Here is an 11,781-nt window from a genome sequence, read left to right on the forward strand (position 1 = left end):
ATCATCATCATCACCACATCATCATCATCACATCATCATCACCACATCATCATCACCACATCACCACATCATCATCATCATCACCACATCATCACCACATCATCACCACATCATCATCATCACCACATCATCATCACCACATCACCACCATATACATCACCATATCATCATCATCACCATAGACATCACCACATCATCATCATCACCATAGACATCACCACATCACCACATCACCACCACTTCATCATCATCACCACATCATCACCACCACCACATCATCATCACCACATCATCATATCATCACCACATCATTACCACATTACCACATCATCACCACATCATTACCACATCACCACATCATCATCATCATCATCATCATCATCATCATCATCATCATCACCACATCACATCATCATCATCACCACATCATCATCACCACCACATCATCATCACCACATCATCATCACATCATCACCATCATCATCATCACCACATCACCACATCATCATCATCACCACATCACCACATCATCATCATCACCACATCACCACATCATCATCATCACCACATCACCCATCATCATCATCACCACATCACCACATCATCATCATCACCACATCATCATCATCACCACATCATCACATCATCATCACCACATCATCATCATCACCACATCATCATCACCACATCACCACATCATCATCACCACATCATCATCATCACCACATCATCACATCATCATCACCACATCATCATCATCATCATCATCATCATCATCATCATCATCATCATCATCATCATCATCATCATCATCATCATCATCATCATCACATCATCATCACCACATCATCATCATCACCACATCATCATCACCACATCATCATCATCACCACATCATCATCACCACCACCATCATCACCACATCATCATCATCACATCATCACCACATCATCATCATCACCATCATCACCACATCATCATCACCACATCATCATCACCACATCATCATCATCATCCACATCATCATCACCACATCACATCATCATCACCACATCATCACATCATCACCACATCACCACATCATCATCACCACATCATCATCATCACCACATCATCATCACCACCACATCATCATCACCACATCACCATCACATCATCACCACTTCATCATCATCACCACATCATCACCACATCATCATCACCACATCATCATCACCACATCATCATCATCACCATATCATCATCACCACATCATCACCACATCATCACCACCACATCTCTTTGAGGGATACCTCTGAGATAACTCTGAGAGATAACTCTGAGAGATAACTCTGAGAGATAACTCTGAGAGATAACTCTGAGAGATAACCCTGAGAGATAACTCTGAGAGATAACTCTGAGAGATAACTCTGAGAGATAACTCTGAGAGATAACTCTGAGAGATAACTCTGAGAGATAACTCTGAGAGATAACTCTGAGAGATAACTCTGAGAGATAACTCTGAGAGATAACTCTTTGAGAGATAACTCTCTGAGATTTAACTTTGAGAGATAACTCTGAGAGATAACTCTTTGAGACAGTGCCTGTGGAACTGGGTCTCTTCTAAAAGCCTTTGGGAGGATGTAATTGATTACAGAACGGTTGAATGCACAGATGTACTGTGTCCTCATAAAAAGTACTTTATTATGTGAAACAAATATAACTCAGATTGGAAGACTTTAACTCTTTCACACAGGCGAACTGACTCTGGGAAAGTGCCAACCACACTCCCCTGCATATCTAGCTGATGGTTATCACTATTGGACACTTAGATGTTGGGTATTGCAATATGTTTTGGCTGTCTGCATGGTGTTGGACATCAACAATATATAACATGTCTTGTAAGAACCGACGCTGGAGTAGAGAAGCAGGTACGGAGAGTGAACATTTACTTTGGAACAGACATGGAACAGGACAGGAACCGCGTCAGAACAAGGGTAACACAACGACAAACAACAATTAATGCTGAAGCCGGGGAACAGAACTGGGGAACAGACAGATATAGGGAAGGAAATAAACACAGGTGATTTGAGTCCAGGTGAGTGCAATGAATTCGCTGAGGCGCGTGACGCGGGGAACGGGTGTGTGTAATGATGGTGGCAGGAGTGCGTCGTGCAGAGCAGCCTGGCGCCCTCGAGAGCCAGGGAAGGGAGGGCGGGAGCGGGCGTGACAGGAAGGAGTTCCTGGTGGTAGAGGAGAGTTGTCCTCTTCAATCACCATAGTCTTTGTTTATTTACGACGTCATTGAACAACATGTCACTCTCGAGTCGCCCTCGAGAGCCAGGGAAGGGAGGGCGGGAGCAGACGTGACATGTATGATATAGGCCGGTTCCTTAATCTCTATTCTCCACATGAATGGAAACAAAACACAAAACATGCATCCAATGTAAAGCATTATTGTACAGTGCTGTTTGGTTTGAAGTAACAAAACACAGACTACGGGTTTTAGGTCACGAACAGAACAGACAATGCATAACAACCATTAAAGAAAAACCCAGCTGTTTCCTCCTCCTAACAAAGCTTTCTCATTAAGGAAATGTTCTCCGTATCTTGCTTCAACAGTGTCCCCTCTGTCGCTTTGAAGAAGCTGGCCATTCCAGACGCTTATCGGCAGATGTAATACAAGATGATGAATATGCTCACAAGTAGTGCATTTTGGGGCGGCAGGTAGCCAAGTGGTTAGAGCGTTGGGCCAATAACCGAAATGTTGCTGGATCGAATCCCCGATCTGACAAGGTAAAAATCTGTCGTTCCGCCCCTGAACAAGGCAGTTAACCCACTGTTCCTAGACCAGTTAACCCACTGTTCCTAGAACAGTTAACCCACTGTTACCCAGTAGGCCATCAATGTAAATACAAATTTGTTCTTAATTAATTGACTTGCTTGGTTAAATAAAAACTAGAGTAGGAATAGAGTTTAAAGTAAATAGCGTACTCTGGAGAGGAGAGAGAGGTGTTGAATGTAGAATACTTTCCAGAAATATGGAATAAATATTCAAAAGTGGATACTATTATGACCCTAATAATTATTGCAACCTTCTAGGGACGGTTTCTGCAGCATAATAGTTTATACTAGAATACAGACTTACCTTAATGAAAACGGTGTTTTAAGCGCATGTCAAATTGGCTTCTTACCGAAACAAATAACATCGACACCCTCCACACCCTTATCAAAATACATGTTTATCAATCCACCAAGGGTCAAATATTGGCTTTGCTTTATACACTTCCAAAAAGCTTTAGATTCCATAAAGGACTCTTCCTCAAACTCACCCAAGGTGGAATTTGAGAAAGAACCTATCAAGTTATTAAGTTGGGGCGGCAGGTAGCCTAGTGGTTTAGACTGTTGGACTAGTAACTAAAAGGTTGCAAGATCAAATTGAAATGTTATTCTGCCCCTGAACAAGGTAGTTAACCCACTGTTCCTAGGTAGTTAACCCACTGTTCCTGGGTAGTTAACCCACTGTTCCTGGGTAGTTAACCCACTGTTCCTAGGTAATTAACCCACTGTTCCTAGGTAGTTAACCCACTGTTTCTAGATAGTTAACCCACTGTTCCTAGGTAGTTAACCCACTGTTTCTAGATAGTTAACCCACTGTTCCTAGGTAATTAACCCACTGTTCCTAGGTAGTTAACCCACTGTTCCCCACTGTTCCTGGGTAGTTAATCCAGTTAACCCACTGTTCCTAGGTAGTTAACCCACTGTTCCTGGGTAGTTAACCCACTGTTCCTGGGTAGTTAACCCACTGTTCCTAGGTAATTAACCCACTGTTCCTAGGTAGTTAACCCACTGTTTCTAGATAGTTAACCCACTGTTCCTAGGTAGTTAACCCACTGTTCCTAGGTAGTTAACCCACTGTTCCTAGGTAGTTAACCCACTGTTCCTAGGTAGTTAACCCACTGTTCCTAGGTAGTTAACCCACTGTTCCTAGGTAGTTAACCCACTGTTCCTAGGTAGTTAACCCACTGTTCCTAGGTAGTTAACCCACTGTTCCTGGGTAGTTAACCCACTGTTCCTAGGTAGTTAACCCACTGTTCCTGGGTAGTTAACCCACTGTTTCTAGGTAGTTAACCCACTGTTCCTAGGTAGTTAACCCACTGTTCCTAGGTAGTTAACCCACTGTTCCTGGGTAGTTAACCCACTGTTCCTAGGTAGTTAACCCACTGTTCCTAGGTAGTTAACCCACTGTTCCTAGGTAGTTAACCCACTGTTTCTAGATAGTTAACCCACTGTTCCCAGGTAGTTAACCCACTGTTCCTAGGTAGTGAACCCACTGTTCCTGGGTAGTTAACCCACTGTTCCTAGGTAGTTAACCCACTGTTCCTGGGTAGTTAACCCACTGTTCCTAGGTAATTAACCCACTGTTCCTAGGTAATTAACCCACTGTTCCTAGGTAGTTAACCCACTGTTCCTAGGTAGTTAACCCACTGTTCCTAGGTAGTTAACCCACTTCCTAGGTAGTTAATCCACTGTTCCTAGGCAGTTAACCCACTGTTCCTAGGTAGTTAACTGTTCCCACTGTTCTGTTTCTAGGTAGTTAACCCACTGTTCCTAGGTAGTTAACCCACTGTTCCTGTTAACCCACCTAGGTAGTTAACCCACTGTTCCTAGGTAGTTAACCCACTGTTCCTAGGTAACCCACTGTTCCTAGGTAGTTAACCCACTGTTTCTAGGTAGTTAACCCACTGTTCCTAGGTAGTTGACCCAGTAGTTAACCCACTAAGTTAACCCACTGTTCCTAGGTAGTTAACCCACTGTTCCTAGGTAGTTAACCCACTGTTCCTAGGTAGTTAACCCACTGTTCCAAACCCACTGTTTCTGAGTTAAACTGTTCCTAGGTAGTTAACCCATGTGTTCTGTTTACTGTTCCTAGGTAATTAACCCACTGTTCCTAGGCAGTTAATACTGTTCCTAAGTTAACCCACTGTTCCTAGGTAGTTAACCCATGTTCCTAGGTAGTTAACCCACTGTTCCTAGGTAGTTAAATAAAGTTAACCCACTGTTTTAAGTTAACACACCCACTGTTCCAGAGTTTTTCAGTTAACCCACTGGGTAGTCACCAATCTAGGAGACCGACATGGTTTAATACTGTTCTATATTGTGTTCCTAGGTGTTAAATTTTAACCCACTGTTCCTAGGTAGTTAACCCACTGTTCCTAGGTAGTTAACCCACTGTTCCTAGGTAGTTAACCCACTGTTCCTAGGTAGTTAACCCACTGTTCTTAGGCCAAAATTGAAAATAAGAATGTGTTCTTAAGTTAAATAAAGATCATGAAAATACATGTTGAAATAAAATTGTTTTAAAAAAACACACAGATTTTTTTCACACTGGGGTCACCAATCTGAGACCGACATGGTTTAATATCTATATTGTTGAATTTGCAACACAGTTTGAGCAATCTACAGGTCGAACAGAACAGGAGTTATATTCTAGTCTATCAGTGATAGATGTTGTCTCAACAGGAGTTGCATTCTAGTCTATCAGTGATAGATGTTGTCTCAACAGGAGTTACATTCTAGTCAATCAGTGATAGATGTTGTCTCAACAGGAGTTACAACAGTCTATCAGTGATAGATGTTGTCTCAACAGGAGTTACAACAGTCTATCAGTGATGGATGTTGTCTCAACAGGAGTTACATTCTAGTCAATCAGTGATAGATGTTGTCTCAACAGGAGTTACAACAGTCTATCAGTGATGGATGTTGTCTCAACAGGAGTTACATTCTAGTCAATCAGTGATAGATGTTGTCTCAACAGGAGTTACATTCTAGTCAATCAGTGATAGATGTTGTCTCAACAGGAGTTACATTCAGTCTATCAGTGATAGATGTTGTCTCAACAGGAGTTACAACAGTCTATCAGTGATGGATGTTGTCTCAACAGGAGTTACATTCTAGTCAATCAGTGATAGATGTTGTCTCAACAGGAGTTACAACAGTCTATCAGTGATAGATGTTGTCTCAACAGGAGTTATATTCTAGTCAATCAGTGATAGATGTTGTCTCAACAGGAGTTACAACAGTCTATCAGTGATAGATGTTGTCTCAACAGGAGTTACATTCTAGTCTATCAGTGATGGATGTTGTCTCAACAGGAGTTACAACAGTCTATCAGTGATAGATGTTGTCTCAACGGGAGTTACATTCTAGTCTATCAGTGATGGATGTTGTCTCAACAGGAGTTACAACAGTCTATCAGTGATAGATGTTGTCTCAACAGGAGTTACATTCTAGTCTATCAGTGATAGATGTTGTCTCAACAGGAGTTACAACAGTCTATCAGTGATAGATGTTGTCTCAACGGGAGTTACATTCTAGTCTATCAGTGATAGATGTTGTCTCAACGTGAGTTTCATTTTAGTCTATCATTGATAGATGTTTTCTCAACAGAAAATACTACTCAATAAAGAAAACAGTAGAAAAAATTCAAATCTGGCTCCAAATATTTGGCTACAAAATCCAACCAATCCTCCTGAATGTCCGTGAAATATGGGACCCACTGTTAAAGTCAAAATACAGATCATGGCACAAAACACCCACAGGAAAACTGACCCTTGAATTTCGCAAAAACATCCTTCATGTACACCGAAATTCCAGTAACCAGGGCAACTAGCAATATGTCCTCTTCTGCTGCCCACTGAAAAGAAATGTAAGGCACCCTATCAAACGAACGGTCATACAAACAGAGCATTTATGGACAACAATCTCAGCCCGGAGACTGGTGACCACTTAACAAAACTACCCCCCCAAAAAAAAGGGCAACATTTTGACAGCTGTAGGTGAATGATAAGAACACAAACATCAATTATCAACTGTTGGCGGAGTGAGGTCGAAGGTCAGAGAAAGATGTAACACTAACGGACACTTGAACGAGACTTTAGGTGAATACCAAACAAACGAAGCACAACTTTAACCAACCTACCGAAATAGTGATCGTAGCCTGGCAATGACGTGGTTAGCAAGAGAGGACAGACTCAAAATGAACAACTCCTTCTAATCACCTGCCCCATGAATTAATTAGAGACTTCCTTCTTCCCCAAATGTAAAATGTAAAGTAAAACAAAAAAAAAAGTAAAACTTCCCACAAGCTAAAGGAGGAAACATTAAACTATTTCCTCCCTGTATCATAAGTAATAGATTATATACACTGAGTGGACAAAACATTAAGAACACCTGCTCTTTCCATGGACACAGACTGACCAGGTGAATCCAGGTGAAAAGCTATCATCTCTTATTTATGTCACTTGTTAAATCCATTTCAAATCGGTGTAGATGAAGGGGAGGAGACGGGTTTAAGCCTTGAGACATGGATTTCGTATGTGTGCCAAATGGGCAAGACTAAATATTGATGTTCTTTGAATTTGATATGGTAGTAGGTGCACCGGGTTTGAGTGTGTCAAGAAATGCTGGGTTTTTCACACTCATGTATTAAGACTGATCCCACCACCCAATAAGACATCCAGCCAAGTTGACACAAATGTGGGAAACACATGGAGCCAGCATCCCTGTGGAAAGCTTTCGACACCTTGTAGAGTCCATGCCCCCCGACGAATTGAGTCTGTCCTGAGGGCAAAAAACTCCATATTCGGAAGGTGTTCTTAATGTTTTGTACACTCAGTGTAGTGTGCCAGTCTATAACATCAATGCTGTTGAAGTTTCTTGTTTTTCTTCGGTCCTGTTTTCTCATCTCATCACTGATTGGATATAAAAGAAACAATCACTTCCACCTGGCAAGTTTACGACAATAAAATGATCCATAAAAGTCCATAAAGAAATCACCGATATGGAATAACGAAATATTCTAATAGTATTAGACATAGGACAAAAAAATAATACTTGGAAATAGTCCCAAATGGCATCCACCCTATTCCTTATGTAGTGCAGTAATTTAGTGCACTATGAAGGGAATAGGGTGCCAGCAGCCATGGTAGAAGAAGACAGTCCCAGCAGAGAGAGGTCTCTCTTGTCCTATGATGTAGCTCCACACTGTCTGGCTGCAGAAATGTCCTTGTTGTCCTCTGATCTACCTACCACAAATGGCCAAGTCTGTGGATAGATAGAGAGATCGATTTACTGAAAATACAAGACATATGAAGACATATAGCAAAAAAAAAGGATGCATACCCATAACATGATGCAGCCACCACCTCGCTTGGAGATTTGATGAGTGGTATTCAGTGATGTGTTGTGTTAAATTTGGCCCAAGCATTACACTGTTTAGGACATGAAGTTCCCTTCTATGCCAACTTTATTTGCCAGTATTACTTTAGTGCCTTAGTAAAACAGGATGGATGTTTTGAAATATTTTTATTCTCTACAGGTTTCCTTCTTTTCACTCTGTCATTTAGGTTCGTATTGTGGAGTAACTACATCCTCAGTTTCCTCCTATCACAGCGGTTAAACTCTGTAACTGTTTTAAAGTCACCAATGGTCCTCATGGTGAAATCCCTCAGTGGTTTCCTTCCTCTCCGGCAACTGAGTTAGGAAGGATGCCTGTATCTTTGCGGTGACTGGGTTGATACTCCATTCAAAGCCTAATTAATAACTTCACTCAAAGGAATTTTCAGCGCGTATTTATTTGACATTTTTTGTAACTATCTACCAACTATCTGCCCTTCTTTGCAAAGCATTGAAAAACCTCCCTGGTCTTTGTGGTTGAATCTGTGCTTGAAAATTCACAACTCAATTGAGGGACTACAGATAATTGTATGCGTGGGGTACAGAGATGAGGGACCTTACAGATAATTGTACAGAGATGAGGGACCTTACAGATAATTGTATGTGTGGGGGTACAGAGATGAGGGACCTTACAGATAAGATGTGTGGGGGTACAGAGATGAGGGTACAGATAAAACATCAGGGACCACAGATAATTGTATGCGTGGGGTACAGAGATGAGGGCACACGTGGGGTACAGAGATGAGTCATTCAAACATCCATGCAACTTATGCAACTTAGAACTTGTGACTTGTTAAGCACATGTCTACTCCTGAACTTAAGTAGGCTGCTTACCATAACAAAGAGGTTGAATACTTATCGACTCAAGACATTTTAAGCTTTTCATTTTTAATTAAATTATAAACATTTCTGAAAATATAATTCCACATTTACATTATTGGGGTGTTGTGTGTGTGTGTGTGTGTGTGTGTGTGTGTGTGTGTGTGTGTGTGTGTGTGTGTGTGTGTGTGTGTGTGTGTGTGTGTGTGTGTGTGTGTGTGTGTGTGTGTGTGTGTGTGTGGACAAGCAACACAAAATCTCATTCTAATTCATTTAAAATTCAGTCTGAAACACAACTACGTGGAAGGGGTCAAGGGGTGAAGGCCCTGTATTCATTCAGACTCATAAGTGATCTGACTCTCACCGTATCACAGCGATATCAGAAGGCAACACTTTACATTGAACATTTTACTACATACAGTGGAATTAATCTGGATAAGAGCGTCTGCTAAATTACCAAAATGGTGAATGTAAAAAACATAAATGTGTGTCTTTCATACACAAAGTTTACAGTGGTCGAGTTTGAATAAAATAATGCTTCCTACCAGGTTGACAGGGTGTACAAAGCTGCTCTCGTAGTGGTTGTCTTGCAGTAGCTGTCGGAGGTGTGATATGTAGCTAGATGCTAGTCGCAGCGTGTCCAGTTTGGACAGTTTGGTATCGGCCGGTACCCACGGCAGGCTGGTTTTCAGTCTGGAAAAGGCTTTGCTCAGCACCCTCATCCTCGCCCTCTCTCTGGCGTTTGCAGCGTTCCTCTGTATCTGGCGTCCTTTCACAACTGGTTTTCCTCCGGCAGCAGTGATGCGCGTTCGCTTGGTCTCGACTTCGTAACCTCCGTCATTACCGAACTCGTCGTCTGAGTACTCGGTGGAGGCGTAGTGGTCCTGTGCAACGTTCCGTTTGGTTTTACTGCTTTCGAACGGAGCGTCTGTCCGTTTGTGACGTGTCTCAATGTCCTCTCCGTCGCTTACTGAGCCGGTGGACATGTCTGTCTGTTTCACCTGTGCCCTGACAGAGCAGGAGAGTTACACTAGACTCTCTTACTTTGATGCTATGTCTGTGTATAGGTGGTTTGGGAAACTTATTCTACTCCAGGTGTGCTGCTTCTTCGACCAAAATTACAATTTAAAAAAAAATATTTAGAAAGTCCCTATAGTTGATCCATCTCATACTCAGATTTCAGTATGATATTCTTAGTTTAGGAATATTCAGTTTACCAGTAAACTTAAAATGTATCTAAAGGTTAGTTCAGAGCTAAGTGTGTAGTCTCTTACATTCTCTACAGCAAGTCAAGTCTCTGTAAAACTGAAACCTGCCCCCTCTCTCAACCGGCTAATGTAAGTGTCTTGGAATTAGCAGGGCAACTGTGTTTTCAGGAACCCCCCCCCAACCCCCTCTCTCTTTCTCTCTCGCTCTCTCTCTCTCCAAACCAGCGTGACCTCTCGTCTAGCATTACTGTACAATGGCAATGGGGATGCCTAGTTGCTTCTTTGCTACTTGTTAGTCATCGATAAACAATATATGACTGGGAAATGATCTGGAAATTATTTTATGGTAGAATTTCCCAGATGTTCTGAAATGGATATTTTAATTCCATCAATTTCTCAGACATTATAAAGCAGCGTTTCCCAAACTCGTTCCTTTGGACACCAAAGGGTCCACTTTTTTTTTCCCCCCCTTTTTTTTGCCCAAACAGTACACAGCTGTTTCAAATGATCAAAGCTTGTGGGATTAGTTGATTATTTGAATGAGCTGTGTAGTGCTAGGGCGAACAAATCAAAACGTGCCCTGAGCTACGGGCACACTGTAACCTACTACACTGTAATATACTGTAATATACACTGTAATATAATGATAAGGTTATGTTAGAGGTTGATTTATCTAGCGGGACAGGGCCAAAGCGAAAACCTACTGTACCATTTTTGTGTCCCAAAAGGCACCCTGTTCCCTATATTTTGACCAGGCGACATACCCAATATAAATCAGCTATCTCACTGTCTCGTAACCAGTCATTTCATTTTACCGCAGGCTACTTCATTGACAGAAACAGTTCTGTCATCCTCTCCAAACAATCGTCAGGCTAGCAGGAATACATCACAATCCACTGTGACGAGTCTCTCTCACACATCTTTTGGTAATAGAAATGTCAGAAGATCTTATAAAAAAAGTGACTAATCCTGTGTGCGTTTCACAGAGGGAGTTTCTGCAGATTGTCCTTTCACACGCGGCCTCAGCTGTCAGCGTTTCCCATGACATCTGGAGCGCTGGCATGACAGGGGGCGTGGCAGAGGGTGGAGGTTAGGGGGGAGGGGACCCTCCACTTTCTCAGGGGATGGGGAAGCATTGACTGTGTCTCAAGTGGCACCCTATTCCCTACATAGTGCACTACTTTTGACCAGGATCCTATGGCACCCTATTCCCTACATAGTGCACTACTTTTGACCAGGATCCTATGGCACCCTATTCCCTACATAGTGCACTACTTTTGACCAGGATCCTATGGCACCCTATTCCCTACATAGTGCACTACTTTTGACCAGGATCCTATGGCACCCTATTCCCTACATAGTGCACTACTTACCTACAGTTGAAGTCAGAAGTTTACGTACACCGTAGCCACCAGTTCACCACTTAATTTTAAGAATGTGAAATGACAGAATAATAGTAGAGACAATTATTTATTTCAGCTTTTTATTTTTTTCATCACATTCCCAGTGGGTCAGAAGTTTACATACACTCAATTCG

At 41.9% G+C, this 11,781-nt stretch overlaps 1 protein-coding gene across 1 annotated transcript; it reads right to left on the reverse strand.

Moving 5' to 3' along the window:
* Window positions 1–6,801: 6,801 nt before the first annotated feature.
* Window positions 6,802–10,345, reverse strand: LOC127912945 (musculin-like). The gene is made up of 2 exons (XM_052484129.1): window positions 9,582–10,345; window positions 6,802–8,085 (listed from the first exon to the last, which is right to left on the reverse strand). The coding sequence occupies exons 1-2, from the start codon at window positions 10,020–10,022 to the stop codon at window positions 8,008–8,010; spliced, it is 519 nt and encodes a 172-aa protein (XP_052340089.1). The 5' UTR covers window positions 10,023–10,345; the 3' UTR covers window positions 6,802–8,007.
* Between the last annotated feature and the right edge of the window lie 1,436 nt (window positions 10,346–11,781).

Source organism: Oncorhynchus keta, chromosome 28 (assembly GCF_023373465.1).
Source record: "Oncorhynchus keta strain PuntledgeMale-10-30-2019 chromosome 28, Oket_V2, whole genome shotgun sequence".
Lineage (NCBI taxonomy): Eukaryota > Metazoa > Chordata > Actinopteri > Salmoniformes > Salmonidae > Oncorhynchus > Oncorhynchus keta.

Excerpts from the sequence above, each read along its gene's own strand:
- LOC127912945 (XM_052484129.1), bottom strand. The coding sequence starts at position 10,022 with ATGTCCACCGGCTCAGTAAGCGACGGAGAGGACATTGAGACACGTCAC. Across the intron at positions 8,086-9,581 it reads TTGTACACCCTGTCAACCTG|ACTTGGCCATTTGTGGTAGG; the intron begins GTAGGAAGCATT and ends ATCTATCCACAG.